This window comes from Puntigrus tetrazona, chromosome 8 (assembly GCF_018831695.1).
Source record: "Puntigrus tetrazona isolate hp1 chromosome 8, ASM1883169v1, whole genome shotgun sequence".
NCBI classification, from domain to species: Eukaryota; Metazoa; Chordata; class Actinopteri; order Cypriniformes; family Cyprinidae; genus Puntigrus; species Puntigrus tetrazona.
This window is the reverse complement of record NC_056706.1, coordinates 10,264,805-10,284,375: the sequence shown is the minus strand read 5'-3', so window position 1 is coordinate 10,284,375 and position 19,571 is coordinate 10,264,805. Positions and strand designations below refer to the sequence as shown.

Sequence of the window (19,571 nt, the reverse complement as noted above, 5' to 3'; positions counted from 1 at the left end):
GAAAGAAGTTGTGTTACACTGAAGTCGCTCCGACGAAGAACATCATTAATGTTCAGTTTTTCCGGTTTCGGCTGCACAGGAAAAGTAAAAACTTTGATAAGAAGTGGTGAAATATAAAAAAATGGACTCAGGCGATTCTAAAAAAGATGGACCTACAACTAGGAGTAGAAGCTCCAGACAGGCACCCACGCAAGGTTTGAGTTTTTAATAATCTTAACGTGGCATAATGTAACGTTTCTACAACAATGTCCAAGAACCAAATACTATTTAACGTTACCTGCAATAAATATTATCTATTGTCAAAAGAGCGAATCCGTAATCCACGGCAAAAGACAATATTTTCACGTGAAATGTTTCTTTTTATATATATAAAAAACAAAACCCTGTTAAAGAGGGTCTAACGTCGCATAGCGTGACGTAAAACGTAAAGACTCGCTGGTTGTTTTTAGATTATGTGCATATATGTGTCTGTAGTGTAGACAGCATTTTTACTGTCAGGAAAAATACAAATAGTAATTATTTGAAGGTCTATCTCTCCCGTACGTTGACGTTACTTGTTTTTACTTGTGTTAAACCTGCGATTTCCGTACACATTTGTCTCACGAGTGTGTCTGTACCACTAATGTTAAATAATAACACGGAGACAAATGCATTTCAAAGTCTAACGTCACACTCTCTCTAAGCAGATTAAGATGCGTGTTATATAACCTTTTGAAGTATATGCTAAAAAGACTAAATTAATCTACCGTTTAGCTGGAGCTTTACTTAAAGAGCTAGCTTAGTTCCCTTCTGTTATTATAAGCTCGATATATCGTTTAGTGTAAACAGTTCTTTAACCTTTTATAAAGATTCCCAATAAGATTATTAATAAAATTCTCAACGTACAGTTGCTAAAGGGACAACAAGGGATATAAATGAAGATGTGGGGATCGATGAGAGTGAAGACCAGGATCAGGGTAAGACCTTGAACCTCCAACCACAGATAACTGTACCAGGGAATAATAGTGAGATGTGTTTCTTTCCTTTCTGAATGTACTAATCAAACATTTTGGATTTGTGCAGCCGGTGTCATTCTGTTGTAGTTTGTGCATTTATGTGTAGTCCTGACTCAGCTCCACTTGTACAAAACGAGTTAAAAATGGTGGACCAAATTAGCATCACGTCCCCTGGGGGATTTGCTAATGTATCTGTTTACTTTAAAATCATTCATTGTCTTGTCAAGAGCATATGCTATGTGGGTTTGCGCCGACGCACAAGTGAAAATACCTAAAAAAACTATATTTATGTAATAAAAAATATTTAAGGCAGTTGCTCAGTTCCTTTTTTGTCTTAGCTTTATCTATAAAGCAACTAAAAAGATACCCAATAAAAAGAACACTGAAAATGAGGGAAGATGAGGGGGCTTCCAGAGCAGTCAATGGATCCAAGGAGTCCAAAAGTCTCACTAAGGAGGATGAGGATGGTACGTGAAATCTATATATTTTTTAAAATTCTGTCTCGCATTTTGTTTTGTTTTTTGGCAAAACATTTTTTAATGCTAGTTTATGCTATTTTTTATTAAACCAAAACAGAATCCCCTGTTAAGAAGCAAAAGCTTAAAGGGAAGAGAAGCGGTATAGATGAGAAAGGTGATGGTTTAAACCGAACAGATGACGCAGATATGGACACGGGTGAGAATGAAGACGAGGACGAAGCAATGAGCTCAGATGAGGGGGGCGAGTTGGACCAGGAGTCTAGCTTGACAGGTAAGATTCAGTTATACGCATAAGAATTACAATATTAAATATTAAATAATATTGAACAGAGGTGTTATTTTCTGTCTGTGGGATTCTCAGCCCGTCCTGGGACAGAAGACACACATCCTGCCCATGTAAGGGAACAAAAACATGAATATGAGGAGGTTCTTAACAGACAAAATCCTGTTCATCTAAATATTAAGGTCACTGAGATACCCAAACCCAAAGCAGGAATGCACAAGCCAGTCACAAAATATGAAGGTTTGTTGTCATTAATAAAAATTAGCCTTCAAATTACTAATCAGTACCACGTTTGCAATCTGCTAACAAGCATCTTTTTCATTGCAGATGACTATAGTACGGGTGCTCCAGTGGAATATCAGAAAAGAGATTTTAGAAAAAGGATTAACATGAACAATCAGAATCCTATAACAGAGAAATATAAATGTTTGTAAAGCATTTTCACTGTATTTTTTATAATTTAGATTATTTATGTTCGACGTAATTGCTCTGATAAAAGTCACATTATTACTGTATATGTTACAATTTTTTTTATTCGTTCTATCTAATAAAAGTTTGTGTTCTTTCTATAGATCCTCCTGGTTTCGGGGGTCAGAATACATACTTAAAATCTAAACCCCAGAAGAGTTATGTCTACCCTATCATATATCAAACCAACCACAAAAACAAAGGTCTTTTATTACTGTTTTACTTTTATTACTGTTGTCAGTTCTATTACTATACATATATTAAACATTTTCACATTAATAGTTTTGCCTTATGCCTGTAAAGAAAAATGTGTAATATTTAAGAAATTGCAAATCATAATTCTTTAACTTTTTTTTTAAGAACTGACAAGTTTGCAGCAACGAGTCGCCTTAAAAGCAAGTCCAGCCTCCTCCTCCTCTAGAGGTATTTTCAGTATTCAATCCACTCCTTGATCATTAAACAGACTTGTCTCACATCCACGGCGTTTTATTAATTCAGTTTTTTATATATTTTTTTCAAGGCTGGACGTGGTACATGTGCAAGCTTCTTCTGTGGTGTGTGATATTATTGCTGGTTTTGGGTGTTTGCGGCTTTTTGGCCTATAAGAAGTTCTCGCTCTCCCATTTGTCTCAAACTGATGTGGTCCATTCTAAATCACTGGAGAAATTTGATCCAGAGTTATCAGCTCTGCGGATTCTTTTTCCAAGCCAGCGCCCTGTGTTCTGGCATAGGAGCGGGAAACATATTAAGCGCCACCTGGAGATGGTCAACCCCACTGAACCGGTCAGCGTAATTCTGACTGCTGGCCTTCAGGCTGAAAGGACATTGGGCTGTCTTGCACGAAGCTTAGCTGCAGAGTACTCTGCTACCCATAACGCTTCCATCTTAGAAATCAACGGGACCACAAAAAGAGCACAAGACAGTGACCGGGTCAAGCTGGATATAGATGAAGAGCTGAGGAAAGCATTTGAAGGTGATAAACCTGCGGCTGTCGTGCACCATTTCGAGGAGCTCCCTCCTGGATCTACGCTCATATTCTATCGTTACTGTGACCACGAAAATGCAGCTTACAAGAAGGTTTTTCTGGTTTTCACCGTGATGCTTTCGGTGAAGGAAATATCCCAGACGACCAGTCTAAGTGCCGTGGAAGACATGGTGCACGACCATATAAAACAGAAGTTTATCGTCTCAGACAAATCTACTATGTTTAATCAAATGGATGTGGATAAACTGAGTGGACTGTGGAGCAGAATTTCTCACCTCATTTTGCCGGTGGCTGCAGAAGAGAAGATTGAACAGCAGGGATGTGGGGTATAACCTCACGGAAAATCATCAGATTTTATTACTGTAGAGTTTTGAGACTAACTGGTCTAGTTCATGGACGTGCGGACCACTAAAATGTACATAAAGAATCTTTTTTCCAAAGAGTTTTAAAAAAAAAAAAAAAAGTGTTTGTTTATAAATGTTTTTATAAAAATGTTTTTTGTATTTGCCTAAATATGTGTGTGTGAAGGCAGACACTTGCTCATATAATAATAATTATGCATTTGGCATTTTATAGTAAGCGTGTTGCTTACAATATAAATCAACAAATTAATTGTTGTACATAACCTTCTCAAGGCCATGTGTGGTAATGATTAAAGTTTTGCACTGATTTTTGAATTTATACTCTGAATTGCAATCAAAATTTTGTTTGGGTTTGATGTTATATATTTCCTTGACTAAGATTACAAGTCAGCTTGAGTTTATTTCTATTCTGGTTAATGCATTTTCGGTTCCTGGTTTATCGTTCAAGGCATTGTAAAAATATATTTTATGCAATTAAAAAAAATGCTCATTTGACTTACAGTTGTTTAAAAAAAGCTTTTTTTATGATTTATAGTTAGTATTTAAACAAATTCTTGATTATTTGCTGTTCTCCCCGTAATCTCCCTGAATCTTTTTACAACAATATTTAAGGTGGGTAGTAAAATAACTAACTTTTTTATGGCTTTGGATTGAGAAATGTGATTGGCACAAAGCTATGACCCAGTTTTGCTGGCAAAGACTGAGATGTTTCTTTCATACCCAAAGCTTATGCCCTCCCTCACCTACTACCGAATCACCTGCTTACTTTGATTCAAAACGATAATTCAGCTGTTCTATGAACTTTTCACGTTCATCAAAGACTATGGAAATTCACACAATTTGCTTTTTATTTCGCCTTTGTCCTAATATTTTGGAATGTGTGCAGCTATTAAAATCAAAACTTGTTTATATTTATAAATTACATTTTAGTTGCGGTGCAATTAGGGTTTTATTGTGAATCTGAAATCACAAGGAAACTAATCATGTTACAGAAGCACAAATTGATTGTGGTTCTGCTTGTGACAAAACTCAACGCTGTCATGTGATTCATAATGAGATATCTACAAGTTCAAACTTCTTGTAAGTACAAAGTGTTTCCCGACAGAATGAGACACATATAAGGAAACACGACGTATTATTTAAACTGAATTGCAGTATTGCGTAAATGTTTTGCTTTCAAACACTAAAACAGACGCTTGAAGTGTTTTTAACAGTTGAAGACATTTATTTTGTATTTAGTATTTGGTGAATTTAACACTCCTAATTTCATCTCCTAACTTACAATAATAAAAAAGAACAATAGTAATAATAAAAGCAAGTACAAATACATATAGATACATATCTACAAATTAGTACTGTACACTGATATTTTGAACCAATAATCATAAAAAAAGCAGTTGAAAGATGGTGTGCGTAATTCGGCTACTATCTGAGTCCAATATAATTAATCTGACTCCATTAAAGTAGTTGCCTTTAAAGGACTACAAGGCCTGTAAAAAGCTGAACCCATATTTGCTTAGCCCTAAAAAAAAAAAAAATCTGCAGACGTTCCTTCAAGAATTTTTCATTTTGACCAAAGACACTCCTGTTACGAGTGCAGCTGTAAACATCACATTGAACACTGAAAAGATGATGAACGTAACCAACCATAGGGAGGTCTGCAAATAAAAAAGGTAATAATACTGGTGTGTGTGGTTACAGAGTTCCTTAGAGTTAAATACATGTGCGAGTAAACATGGCTCTATTCAAATATAAGTTATAAAGATATAAGACAATATGAAGTCCCCTTACCTTTTTTTCCAAAATATGATTCTGATTTTCTGCAGACATACAAATGCAAACAAATAAGACTGTATGACCATAATAATAAAATAGAAGGCAATGTAGGATGAAACTGAACAATCTTTCTTTACTGTGAAAATCAGTTTTAGGGCACACATAAGGAAATACACACAACTATGCCTGGGTGTGACTGATAAGACAAATTCTTTAAAAGTCCATAAAATCTGTTTATAAGGTCGGTGTGTTAATCTAACTAGTGCCTTGAGTCAGTTGGTACCAAGGATGCTTACTTTTGAGGTTTCCCCTTGACTGGTGTTTTTCAAACCAAACTGAGCCAAGATAAAGCATGAACTCCCAAACAACATAAAATCCCATTAATAACGGCAGCCAGGACTCTTGAAAGCGCAGTATTCCGATGAATACTACAGCTGCTACAGTACAAATACAAAAAAGAGGAGTATAACATATACTGTTTCTAATTAGGTAAAAATGAATTCACTTTTAATACGTTTGGATGAGATTTTACATAAATATTTATAGCTATGCCAATCTCTAAAAATAATGAGAAAAATGATATATAGTATTTTTTACAAAATATTTGAATGGACTATTAAAGAACACAAAAAACTGAACCTTACTTGTAATGATACTATTAGTTAGATCCACCATTATGACAGCACAGAGCCAACATTTCCTTCTGCAAGTCAAAGATTAGACCATTAAATCCAAAATGATCATTTTAATCATCATTAGATTCTTTTTTGTTCTTGCTAAATGAGTGAGGCCCTAATAGACTGTAACAGAAAACAAGGCTATGATAGAACAGTTACAAAGCTGTAGAAAAAAAACAACAGTTTCATTCCTGTCAAAAAATAAGTATGACGCTACTCTGACTGTCATAACTCGTTTGGAGACAGTTAAACAGACATTTATGTGTGAAGATAACTCTCACAAATAATTAATCAGGCAAATAAGATTACTGGTCACAAACAACATTCACTCCAGTTCTTATTTCAGTGTTTCATGGAAAAAAACACACTTTAGATTTAAATATAGACCCTAAATGACTTCTAAAATGCTTCCATCAGGGTGTAGACTCAAAATTCCTCTAGTCAGAAGAAATGCTTATAAAAAGTCATTTGTCCCAATGGCAGTTGTTATTTTAAATCGGATTATTGTCTGAAGAAAATGCTAGAGAGCTGCTTGTAGTTGTGTTTTTAAGTATTAATGTGGATGTATTTATATCACCAGTGTGACAAAGTTTTGCTCTGTGACAAGCAGAGAGGACAATAAGTTAAACTAAAATAACATTACACTCACAATTCATGGCTCGGTCCACAGTGAAGGAAAACGGTGAGGGTGTGCATCAGGCTTGAAACCATGGCAGCCACTGTCAAAGCAGTAAACACAATCTGCGAACTACCACACTCATGCTGACAAAAACATACACAGCGAATGAAAAGAAAATTCAATGCATGTTCTTGATGTGTCTTAACCAAATATCCCGTTTAGCAGAAGCTCAGTCTAGTAAAAAATAGTTCTTACTTGAATTAGTTTTATTAGTATGATGACGGCAGCAATAATTTTGGAGGCTAGTTCAATGAGAGATGCGGTCATGGGGGCCTGTGAAGAGACATCATATGCCATATACAGTATTTATACAGTATTTTGCGGGGTGAATCTGTGCATTTAAGCTGGAAGACATGCACATATTTTGGCACAAGTAATCAATACTTAAAACTCCCTGTCTTATTATAATAATGACTTCAAAAAACAATATATTTACCGCATTATGCAGTTCTTTGGCACACTTACTATTTTTGAAACTGGTTTGATGATCATCAGGAGAGAGGAGCCTCCAAGAAAACAAAGTCGACTGAATAATAGCAGTGCTAAAACACATCTCTGTGTGTGCAGACAGACATATACCGATACACACACACACAATTGAAAATAAGTACAAACATGCAAAGTAAAAAAATTATAATAATAACCATGGATACACATTAAAATAACAGCATGCAGATTCAATTAGTAAAAATGATATTTCTGGAGGCAAAAAGTGACAAAAATGCAAAATCTGTGACAGAGAGAGGGCATGCTAGACTGCAAAGCATTTGCAGAATCATCGTAAGACAAATTCATTCATAGAAATTAATTTGTTAATCATTTGCATATCGCTTTGGTTAAAAGTGTTTGCTAAATGACTAAATGTAAATGTAAAAATCACATAATGAATTACGGTTATAGTTTCATGGGATCATAGTCTGAAATGAATAAAATAAAGAGTCTGTGATCATCATACACCACATGATTTTCTATGAAATCTGTCAACTCAAATCTGCAGACTAGCTCTGACTTTTGGCAACTAGCACCGATTTTTTTATTTAAATCGGCAGAAAAAACGTGGAAAAAAAATGGTGTATTCCAGCCTCTAGTTGCTTAGTGCGCAGTGTTTTTCCTCTGTGACTACATAACTTTGCAAAGTTTGTAATGCCTAGTGTTTTAAACACAAAAATCTGTTCATATTTTAAAAGAAGTGTAGCAGCATGCATATAGCCTACATACCATATATAGTACACACTGAAGAGGTGGTTTTGCTCCAACTAAAAGAAAATGAAATAAAACTTATATATCAAACACACTATATCATAAAATGTTGTACGTTAATAATAGCAGCCCTGCAGTTGTTATATTTGATTTTTGAATTTGACACATATTGTTTGTTATATTAATTGAACGCATTTTGTTTTGTAACTGGGTTTAAAGAAAACCTGTTTTTTTTTGCCTGTATCATGTGAGTCTATATTAGATATTGTTGTGGTCTACCAGTCTTAATTTTGACAGGAAATTTTTAATTAGTTTTAGTCACAGTCTTCTGACCAAAATGCCATTTAGTTTTAGTAAAAGTTTAGTTGTCTGAATTGTTTTAGTCGACTAAATCTACAATAAATGTACTCAGCTAAAATGACTTGGACCGTAACAACAATTTAGGCTTCTATCCTTTTAAAACCGAGTTCACGGATGCAATGGATGTAGTGTACAAGTACATGTAATCCCTTACGTTCACTTAAGATGAAACAGACTCTGTTTACGTGTATGGTTGACAAAATGGACAATTCTACATCATTTTGTGTGTAAATCTCCGTTCATTCGTGGTTACTCGTTATTCTTTGTATGCCTCAGTGTCTGAGCTCAGAAACTTTTTAGACACCTTCTAAATGCTTTTTTACACCTTTATAAGGAAATCCATAGATTCTATAGCACTGGATGCAGAGAAAGCATTTGACCGTATTGAATGGTCCTATCATTATTTTGCTTTGAAAAAAATGTGGCCTTGGTGAGAATTTTGTGCAATGGATCAGAGTGCTGTATAGAGATCTATATTTAATTGACAGTTTGATAAACTGCTTGAGATGGGATCTCTTTACTATGGACAGAGGCACAAGTCATTGGTGCTCCTTCTCATCACTGTAAATTGTGGTGGCTTTTGAACCTCTAGCAAAAGCAATCAGATCAGCAACATCTATTTCAGGTTTAAAGATAAGAAATATACATCACAATATAGCACTTCATGCTAATGATGATGAACTCGTTCCATACTATTCCCAATGGAGTATTAAAGGTCTTGAATAATTGGTTAAAAAGTTCCTTTATATTGAGTAAATGCAACCCTAGATTAAAATGTCATTATAAAAAGTTGAAAAGTATCTGCCAAACATTATATATATATATATATATATATATATATATATATATAGGTTACAGTAATTTGGGGATTTTACTCAGAAATATCAGCTATCCAAACATGATATTTGTCTTTATATTATATTACCTATAATATGACACTTGTTAGAAACTTTGTCTGCTACTGAGAGGTTATTGTGTTTAACATCAGGAGTTAAAAGAGTAGATTTGAGTAGGTTTTATGGATCTATCTGTTCAATGTCTTCTGTTGACACACAGAAAGTTAAAACTAAGCGAGAAAAATTATCTACTAATATTGAACATAAGATGATATTTGCTCTTATGCAAAAGATGATATCAGTTTGTATGAAAGGGAAATACGATTTACTGTAAAATTATTAACAGAATGCTCCTAATCAGTGGCATTTTTTTTAGTCCTTTTATGTATTTAAAATGTAAAACTATAATAGGTTCCTTAACACAGTGTGTTTATTGGTGTTGGGCGAAATGGAAAAGGTCCTTAATATACAGTTTGATTTTGATCCAGTGTCATTGGTTTTCAAGAACTTACAGACCATTAGAGTAAAGTATTGCTACGTCTGCAAAAAGGAATATACTGTAAACTGTAATTCTATGGACATTGAACATTCTTTTATGCTTTTTGGACAAAATTTGTTATTTGTTCCATTTACAATTGAGTATTGTTAAGTTGTAATGTCTTGATGTAATGTAATGTAATGTTGTTGTAATGTTATGTTTTTGGTTCTTTTAGAGATGGTTAAGTTGCCTTGTTTTTGTTAAGTCCCCACAAGGATATGTTACCAGTAAATTTTGACCTTGTGGAGACATTTTTTAGGTCCCCATGAGGAAACAAGCTTATAAAGAATACAGTATTTATTTTTTTAATCTAAAAATGGCAGTAGTTTCCTGTAAGGGGGTAGGTGTAGGACAATAGCACATACAGTCTGTACAGTATAAAAATCATTACGCCTATGGAGAGTCCCCATAAAACAGTGGTTCCCAACCACATCCTTGGAGGCACCCCAAAATGTTCTTGTCTAACACACCCATTTAAGGTCTTGGAGTAGATTACCTGAATAAGGTGTGTTTGATTAAGGAGACATAGAAAGCATGCAGTGTTAGGGGTCCTCCGGGGACGTTGTTGGGAACCACTGCCGTAAAATGAAAACGCAACGTGTGTGTGTGTGCATATCAATAATTTTTTTGTTGTAGTTTTTACCTGTAGCATTTGATGTTGTTGTAAATACTGTTGGGATTTTTTGTGTACTTGTGGCTTCAGAGGTTGGAGGTGCAGCCGTCGTGGGTAAAGGCTTCTTTAACCAAAATAATCTGAAGTTTTTAACAAATGCAGCTCTAAAAAGAAAATTGAAGATCAAATTTACAAAATAGCTTGGATATTTTTTAACTTCGTCTTTATTAGGCAGCACATTACAACTACCTAAAGAAAACCTTTCCAACCTCCTCGGGGGTCCACAACACTTCAACTCTCGTTTTTTCTGCGTTATTACTATGAGCAACAGCACGGCCCTGAAATATGTTCATATCATAAACGGTTTAATGCAGTTTAAGAATTACATCGCTCCTAACATTTAACACACTGTGCACAGAATAACGTAAATATGCAGGACTCACGCCACAGATGAGCACGCAGTTGGACGGGTCTGTCAAAGTAAATCTACCAGCAGGCGCGTCCTCAGACTCGCGAGCGTCCAGCATGAACCCTCTAAAAAAATCAGCATCCACCGAAAGCGACACTGTCGTAAAACGAGAAGTTTTGAATCGACGTTTCTTGAAAAGCCATTTAGTTTCACGCCAATAAAACAAAGTGAGAAAACCTACCAGAAATGCTCGTTCCGATGTCAGAAGGCGCCACGTCTGTGGATTCTGGTTCAATCTTAAAAGGGGCTTCATCATTGTCTTGTGCCGGTAGACCTCTGAAAAAAATAGGCTGCTGATAATTTTCTGCGATTGCATTATGCAAAACAAAACACACCGGTAAAAAAAGGCCTACATAAATAAATACATGCATAAATAAATACAAATAAAATCCTGCACATTAATAAAATAGCCTACATATTGCTCTATTATTATTGTTGTTTTTTTTGTTTTTTTTGACAGTGCATTTGTGCAACCTCTTACAGCCTACCCATGATTGATATTCATTCCTTGACATTCACTCTCCAGCTCCGATCCATCGCTGAAACAGGTAATGAACTTCAGCACGGCAAATCCAAATAAAAGGAAAAGTAAACCGCGCGCACTGTACATCTGAAACGGCCAAAACCACGAAAACAATCACGGAAATTTAACCTGCACTTTTACTAATTTATGTTTGTATATTATTAAGCCTTTAATTACGCTCAGTTGAGATGAAGAGAACTTACGTTGTTATATTTGCTGATCAGAGCTAGGAGAGGAATACATAGAGTCTTTGCCTTGCTGTCGGTCGACTCTTATTTATACGTCGCCCTTTGACTTATCGTTGTTATTGTGCAGTTAAATTGTCTGAAGGCCCTCTTTTGGCCAAAGCCAGGTATTACGATGAAAGGGAGAGGTAGGAATGAGAAGCATTTTAATTGTATTCCGGGGAATTGTATTGTTCTGGCCCGGGTTAACCATTACGTGCCCGAGGAAGTAAATATTACTGGATGACTAATCACAGTTCTTTAGAAGTATAAAAAATAACCACGAGGCCACAGATAAGGACGAGAAAACGGTTTAAATAACATTCAAAATAATGATGAAAAAAGATTAAAGGAACAAATGGGTACTGTCTCCCAACAGGAAGCCATATACATAATAAGAAAATGACATGCAACGATAAAAATGAGGGAGATTGTTACAAATAATTTTTACTGATAAGAATGAGGTGAAGAGTATGGGCAAATGATATTTGAAAACAGACCTTCAAGCTAAATAGTTTTAATCAAGAATATTATATATATATATATATATATATATATATATATATATATATATATATATATATATATATATATATATATATATATATATATATATATATACCAGTGAAACATTTAGGGACATTTTGAAGTACCCTACACCTCACTTTGAATCCAGTATCCCTAAAGAAAATGAAATGTTAGATGTAGTTAATACTTGTTACATAGGCTATTACAGTAAGATAATAATTGTATTATTCAAGATTATTCAGTTAATTTAAAATGAAAGCATGATAGAATATTAATATTGAATATTTATTTTTTTTTAGAAAATGTGAAATAAAAGAACGTTCTGTTCTGAGCCCGTGAGAATGTGCTGATTTTCGTTTACCGGCCTCTGGGGGCAGCATCGGCCCAGTTGGGGACAAGTAGCCAAAAAACGGGGGCGAAGAAGCATCTCCCGCGTATTTTGACTCCTGTCTTTTGGCATTATAAGCTGTGTGTTTTTTTTATATATATACTCCATGTTTGTTCATTATTGTCATATTAAAAAAGATGGCAAGTCTCAGTCAGGAACTAAAGCGCTGGGCTGTTGAGGAACTTGAGTTGCCAGCAGCCAGACTCCCGGATGACGGCTATATAAAGACGTTAGTGAGTTGTTATGAATTATAGCATTAATCCTCATCAGTGATTTTAGATTGATCATGTGTTTACGTTTTACCTAGGTTGTGTGTCGGTCCTGGAGCTTCCATCTGGAAGTATATCACACAACATGTTTATAAGGAAAGGTGAGTTTTACAATCTCTGTTTTCTACGTGTTCTTCAATGTACCTTTTCTGGTTATTTAGTCTTCCTTTGATATAACGTTAGTTTATGTCTTACAGGAACGTTCGAGTCATGAGGGGGAATATTCAGTGGTATCCTTTATGTTTTCTGACAGTGTGATGCTCATTCTGTGCGGGGTTGTTATGTAAAAGTTTTAAAGTTGGTTTTCAATAATTAGAATGAAGCTGGAATGTTTGATGCGCAACTAACTATAAAATAAAAGAAAGTCGAAGTGCTAAAATGATTTAATATAACAAATACTACATTTGAAATAAAACTGATAACATATAAGCAAAACCTAATTCCAAGTATTAACAAATACTACAATTGTATATTAATAAAAACAACTAATTTAATGTGCTTAAACATGTGTTTTGTGGATTGCCAGAAAAAACAATAAATTCCTGCTACACCTCTCTAATATAACAGGTAGCATCCAAATACATAGATTTACTCATAACTAAATGATGTCTTCAGGATGATCCTGGCGATTTCAGTGCAACTTGAAGCTTGTTAGTAAAATAATATTTCCGTCCCAATAATAGGTTGTTAATAAGTCTTTCTAGAGTCTTATTTGAAAAGGTTGCGTCACTATTGAGATTCACAAGCAATAAATCAAAAATAAAATGAAATGTCTTTACCACACAGTTGCAACCGAAAGCTAACACAAGCATGCCTATTATATATGCAGGGAGAGATTACGTAATTTCTCTTATCAAAACCTCTTCGAGCAGGACTTCTTTTACTGGATATGCAAGAGTTTATGCCCATATTAAGATGATCTTTCATCATTCCTATTTTAAACTAGCATCAAGAAAAAACAAATTCTCATACAAAGCATCTACTATTTTATTCCTTTAGTTCCTCTTTCGCTTTGTTGTTACACTAGTTGCAATACCTGTGAGCAGAAGTATAGCAAACATGACCCTGCAATGAACCCCTTTAATAACAGAAGTGAACTGTTTATTTACATGTTCACATTCCTCGCAGTATCCAGCAGCCTCTGCCTCTCCTGCTTGACCTCGGCTCTTTTTCCTCTTCTTCTGTATGCTGGTCCTCGCGTGACGCCTTTTGTAGGGATTCTACAATGGAAATGGTCAAAAGCAACTCCCAGTTTATCTCTCCCATTTATTCTCCTTATGTGTGGGGATTGTCCAGCAGATTGAGCATTTCGTATAACACATGAAATATGGATTTTTTTTTATTTTTATGAGGCCTGCCACAATTTATAATTTTTTACTGTGTTGTGTCGAACTGTTTGAAATCAAGCTGCTACTTCAATACTTGCTAAATTGTGGTTGTGCGAGCTGTGAAATTGTTCCTTGACAATCAAAATCCTAAGGTACAAAGTTTTGCAAGACAAAGAGGTAAAGAAAAGTACAAATTTCTAATTTGTTATGCTGCTTCTATCTGGAGCTAAAGACGGTTGTTCTTTGTAGCTTAAACAGTTGAAAAATCAGAGTAAAGATGCGAGAAGGCTTGAGCTTCAGAGAGAGATTGATGCCCTTCAGACTGAACTCAATCAGCTGGACACAAAGATCAGTAGAGCGGAAGATCAACTTGCTACTGAAGGTGAAGGTCTTTTTGTTCATCTTCATGCTCTGTTATACTACCTAAGGAGAAAAAGGATATCAAAAGATAAAATCTTTTTAAAAAATACATCAGGTATGGTATTTTATGTTGCTGATACTAATATGTTCTGTTGCTGAGCAGAGAAGAACGTGAACAGGAACTGGGAGGACTTCACGGAGAGCAGGCATAGACAGATCCTGTTAGATTCTTTCAGACAGCGCTGCTCAGAGGAGAGAAATGTACTGTTAGAGGACACGCGTGTGATTGGCACTCAGCGGTTTGCCCTGGAAGAGCTGTCCAAGTGAGCCACCTTCACACTGTCATATTTCTATCACCACTTTCTTGAAGACTGACTGGACAATGTGTTTAAGCTGCTTTATGCCATATTTTGACACTGTATGCATCTTCGCTGATTGAAAGCATTAATTTCTTGTATATGATTCAAACATGTGAATCGCATAATTTTTCTAATCGTCCAGGAAAGCAGAGGTGAAGCTGGTGTTTGGGCCATCTGACAGTTCAGACAGTGAAGCCGGAGCAGATCCATTGGTTTTGGTAAGTATTGTTATACTTCAGATTTCCAATTTACTACTTCATTTGAGAAAGCTAAGTCATTTTTTTTATTTAGGCTGGGTCCATACTAAGATCTTCAAAATGTGAGAGAAAACAAACTTGAGGGGAAAAAAAATCCTAGATTTAACCATTTTGCTCCTATAGTGTATGTGTGGTCCTCTGGTTTGTTCCCCAGCACATCAGGATTTCTGATGTTGAATATTTACGATCTAATCAGACCAAGATAATCAGGACATTAACTAGGATTGTCAGAAGGGGAGAAGTCAGTCCAAATTCAGCCCGGTTATCTTGTGGTGTGTACCCAGTCTTAGGGCCTAATTGGATCATTTTAACCAGTGAAACACCAAATAACTACTTGATTAAACCACTCATACGTCCATTAATTGTAACTCTTGAAATGCTGTTTCTGTCTCATTTCAGAAAGATGTGAGAGAACTCTGCAACGAGAGGGTTCTCTTCTTCCAGGGCCTTCTAGACAGTGAACTTCACTTGAATTCGTCCACTGAGTAAAGACACACAAGCCTTTGTTGCTGATATTGTAGACAGAAGAGAAATTTTTTTTCCTTGTTGATACAAATTTATTTTGTTTTCCATCCAGAGTTACTCGCGAAGAAAGGAAAGCGGTGATCCAGCATTGGACGAGTGCAGTGGAGGTAAGTAAAGACACTCATTTAGAGTGATTCATGTTTGTATCTGCATGCATTTTGTTCTGCACATCAGCTTATGAGAACCTCAATATGTTTAATTTTCAGAATGTTCTACGCTCTCATCCTCCAAACCAAGTTCTTTCAGCTCTGCAAGCCTTGATCTCCAGACAGCAGGTGGCTTTAGAAGAGAAGATTGCTGTGTTGAATGTGGAGCATGATGTTTCGGATCTAGGGTATGTTTTTTCATTGTAATGTATGTTATCAAAACAATCTTTGTAAATAATAATGTTATCGAATCAATTATCACTTATTGATGAGGCTTTTAATTAATGCAGGTTTCGTTATGAAAGCAATCGCCTAATAGATGTATCGGCTGAGCGGAAAGAGGAGTTAACACCTGTCTGCAGTCTTTTACAGGTGATCATTTGAGATTGTAATCTTACTGCATTTTGCACACTTTCTCTTGTGGCTCAGATTGTTTTTGTGTGTTTCTGCGCAGTCTGCCTGGGAGGAGGTGGAGCAGAGTTATTTTGAACTGGCACAGACTCGCAACAGATGTGGTCAGTTGCAGACCGAACTCATGGCTTTGATGAGAAAAGCAGAGATGGGGCACGGATCAGACCCAGTGTCCAGGTGAAGATGATTCTGTTTACGTTTGAACTTGTAAAGTCAGTAGCTATTATTAACTGTTTTCTGTTATAATTACTTACTGAATTATTGTGTATAAAAGTAAAAATGTAAAAAAGATATATATGCATGCGCAGAGATCAATTTTATGCCTATCGAATTATGCCTTTTTTTTATACTGTTCTCTGAGGTCAACTTAATGGTGTCAAGATTGTTACATCAAAGAAAATCATAGTTTAGGAGTAATAGGCTATTTTGAATAGGCAGGGCAGATTGTCGAAGTTATTGACCACTGCTGTGATTTGCTAGCATCTTTTGTAGATGGCAGTGTTTTAGGTTAAAACGCATAAATGCTTGATGCATATATGACAAAGCAATACTGATCATCATGTTATGAAAACAGCTATTCACACAGTTGCGTGGTGCCACAACAGATCCACAATATTTATGCATAGCATTGTCTTTTAGATTAATTTTCGAATTATGCCTTTTTGCTAACAAAGGACCAAGTTCTTACATTATCTAGGTGTTGATCATCCTTTGTGCAGGTGCTGTCTAGCCAAACTATTACATCATAAACTGGCACAATCTGAATCTGTCGTTTCGGGAGGATGGCTTCAGTATAAGCTATTTTTTAGACTATCAAGAAAGTTTTGTTTTTTTTAAACTTGCACAATGCAAAATGACTTCTTGTATATGAAATGATTAAGGGAATTTTGACTTCTCAGATCATGACCCCTTTTAATAAGTGTTTTTGGCTTCACAGAAAGTACAAAAAAGTGATTAAACATAATAAATGGTGTGTATAATATGGGACGTATTTATAAAAAAAAAAATGTTTGTAATGTTTCATTCTGTTTGTGAGCAGGTGTGTGTTTGAGTTGGAGATGGAGGGAGTAAAGCAGTCAGCAGTCAGAGACCACGTCAGAGAGCAGTGTGCTCAGCTACAGCTGCAGGCCAGAGAGGGACAGGAAGCCATCAGGACCCTGCAGACACGGTGTCAAAGTGTCATGGACTTCAGACAGCTTGTGGTGCGTAATTGTATTTATTTCTTACCAAACAATGCTAATTCAAAGTCTGGAATTGAGTGTATTTTTTCGGTGCAGGACAGAAGACAAGAGCAGATACGGCGCCTTATCAAGGGAAACTCCACCGTGAAGACCGAATTAACCCGTCTCCATGCAGAGGTATCATTTTGTGCAATACATTTAGTCTTCAGTGTCACAAGATCCTTTAAAAATCATTCTAATATGATATATATATATATATATATATATATATCACACACACACACACACAATAAACCTTGTTTATTTTTGTTCCAGGTTGGGCAATTTACTCAAGAAAAGCTCAATCCTCAATTTGATCAAGTGATTAAAGCCAGCAGTGGACTGCGCAACTCTGTGTCACAAGGGGCCAAGCACTTCAGCTCTGTAGCACTGGCTGCACTCAATCGCAGGGTCATGAAGGGGTCAGCATATCTACCCAAATTTCCTACCATTCCTAGCATTTGAAATTGTTTTGCAAGACAAAGTCAGAGGCTGAAGCTCTTGAAAGTGTATTAGTTCAAATTTGCACATTAATTTTGCATTATCGCAGTATGTTTGGGACAAATTAACTAAATGAATCATTCTCTAAAGCTTAATGTCTGTGCTGTGACCTGGTCTTTTGTTTTGAATCATCAGAGGGCAGAAACCACCAGCAGCTCAGCTTTCCATTCACCGGATACAGTCCCCAGCTTTCCACAAACTCTGTCAAAGTCTGTCGTTTCCCATGTACATGGTGAGATGTTCACTTAGTCCCTTATACTCCTCCATTTATTGCTTATTCCAATTATTGGTAAAATGAATGTTTGGACATGTGTACTGATATTTCTGGCACACCACAGCTAAAGATGGATATAATGGACAGCTGGTGAAAATGCTACTTTTTTTTGGATCACTTTGGCCATGTTTGTTAAAGACCGAAAGCTGAAATGTAGCAAAAACTGATGGTGGGGGTGTCATATTTTTTTTTTTTTTTTTTTCTCTCAGGCTCCAGAAGAGCTGTGGTCTCAAGTTGCAGTTTTAAGGCTGGAATTAAGAAATCTGCGCAGGCTCCTTCAGCTTTTCTCAGAGTCATCAGCAGACCTGCAAAAACTGACTGCACGGCTTCCATCGCCTGATCAGCAGAGTATGTAATTTAAGGCAATTTTTTTTTTTTTTTTTTTTTTTGGACCATTCTTTTTGAATCCAAATTTTGTGAGTGGTAAGAGCCTAGATTGCTTGCTATGAGAGAATGCTATTTTGATGTCTCTTTCAGCTTTGGTGCAGCGTGTGAAGATGGTAGATGAAGAGATTCTGCAGACGTTGCTCCCACGGGCCCGTGAGCTCACACAGAGGTGCTCAAAAGGCCTGCTTTACACAGAACAAGTGAAGATGGCTATTACACACTGGTAATACCCTCAAATGTTTCCAACACAGTCCCTTTGGAATAGTCAAGCCTCCTTTATTGTTATGGCTCTTTATACAATAGAGACCGCTTCAAAGCAGTGTCACAGTCCTAAATGGGTTGATGTAAACTTCAGAAAGTAACTAACCGTTAAACATCAATTTTTATTTTAATCAAATTTAACACAGTTTGATTGTCTGTGCAGGTGGGAGCAGCCTGGACAGTTTGCCCTGCCTGAGATGCAGAGAGAGGGACTGACTTTCCAACAATGGCTTCAACGATGGAAACTGGCAACAAAGGAATCTTAGTTTAACATTTGAGAGCAAAGTACTTCATCCGTACATCATTTATTTTTCATTTACTTCCAGTTAATTCTTGCTTTCTATTCAAAATAATCTGGGATTTAATCATAACCTAGGATTCCTTGGTTAACTTTTCTGCAACACATTTAGTTTGAGGATACATCCTGTTAAATATTTTATGCACTTTTTCTAGATTTCTCAAATAATCTGTTGGAATAAAGATGCAGTTCTATATTGTGTTGTGGTGTCGTACGTCTTCCTTTTGAAAGTAGACGTTGCTGAGATCCAGAATGCATGTTGTTTACAGTGTAGTAAAGCGTTCTCTTGTAGGAGCATGTGTAATGAGACAGAATTTCATAAGCAATTATGAATAGTAACAGTAGTGGTACTTCTGGGTTAGATCAAACATTTCTGTAAACACAAATAACTTTCTATTACTGTAAATAATTTTGAGATGCCACTGGTGTATAATCAGATTTAGTCTTGCGTAGCCTTTAAAGACTGATTTGTAATCTGTGTAAATGTACTTTTATATGATTTGAACAGAAATTGTTAGACTGTTTTCAAAGGTAATAAAAGAGACTTTAAAAATCAGGGTTCATTTCGAGAGAAACCTTGTTCACTAAGTTT

The 19,571-nt window shown here is 35.9% G+C and overlaps 3 protein-coding genes across 5 annotated transcripts; 2 read left to right on the top strand and 1 right to left on the bottom strand.

Moving 5' to 3' along the window:
* The first annotated feature begins 13 nt into the window (after positions 1-13).
* si:dkeyp-82a1.6 (torsin-1A-interacting protein 2) lies at positions 14-4,073 on the top strand. 2 transcript variants are annotated; one of them, XM_043246947.1, is made up of 9 exons: positions 14-194; positions 888-956; positions 1,334-1,462; positions 1,572-1,745; positions 1,836-1,997; positions 2,085-2,183; positions 2,330-2,428; positions 2,586-2,648; positions 2,746-4,073. In XM_043246947.1, exons 1-9 carry the CDS (start codon positions 122-124, stop codon positions 3,540-3,542), a joined length of 1,665 nt encoding a protein of 554 aa, XP_043102882.1. In that variant the 5' UTR covers positions 14-121; the 3' UTR covers positions 3,543-4,073. The 2 variants fall into 2 exon arrangements, with proteins under 2 accessions (XP_043102882.1, XP_043102883.1); XM_043246948.1 differs by lacking the exon at positions 888-956.
* A 701-nt stretch (positions 4,074-4,774) lies between these two features.
* On the bottom strand, positions 4,775-11,544 carry LOC122350469. 2 transcript variants are annotated; one of them, XM_043246952.1, is made up of 14 exons: positions 11,447-11,544; positions 11,209-11,330; positions 10,902-10,996; positions 10,695-10,816; positions 10,501-10,589; positions 10,282-10,415; positions 7,923-7,960; positions 7,170-7,259; positions 6,900-6,977; positions 6,675-6,787; positions 5,993-6,051; positions 5,645-5,785; positions 5,364-5,392; positions 4,775-5,230 (listed from the first exon to the last, which is right to left on the bottom strand). In XM_043246952.1, the coding sequence occupies exons 2-14, from the start codon at positions 11,328-11,330 to the stop codon at positions 5,126-5,128; spliced, it is 1,215 nt and encodes a 404-aa protein (XP_043102887.1). In that variant the 5' UTR covers positions 11,447-11,544; the 3' UTR covers positions 4,775-5,125. The 2 variants fall into 2 exon arrangements, with proteins under 2 accessions (XP_043102887.1, XP_043102888.1); XM_043246953.1 differs by lacking the exon at positions 11,447-11,544 and having other exon boundaries at positions 10,695-10,785; positions 11,209-11,225.
* Positions 11,545-12,378: 834 nt separating this feature from the next.
* Positions 12,379-19,535, top strand: haus5 (HAUS augmin-like complex, subunit 5). Its single transcript, XM_043247660.1, has 19 exons — positions 12,379-12,612; positions 12,691-12,753; positions 12,850-12,882; positions 14,133-14,157; positions 14,230-14,362; positions 14,504-14,663; positions 14,842-14,917; positions 15,356-15,441; positions 15,534-15,588; positions 15,688-15,815; positions 15,918-15,999; positions 16,082-16,215; positions 17,078-17,240; positions 17,316-17,396; positions 17,535-17,680; positions 17,895-17,991; positions 18,243-18,381; positions 18,511-18,643; positions 18,845-19,535. The coding sequence occupies exons 1-19, from the start codon at positions 12,521-12,523 to the stop codon at positions 18,945-18,947; spliced, it is 1,929 nt and encodes a 642-aa protein (XP_043103595.1). The 5' UTR covers positions 12,379-12,520; the 3' UTR covers positions 18,948-19,535.
* Positions 19,536-19,571: the final 36 nt, after the last annotated feature.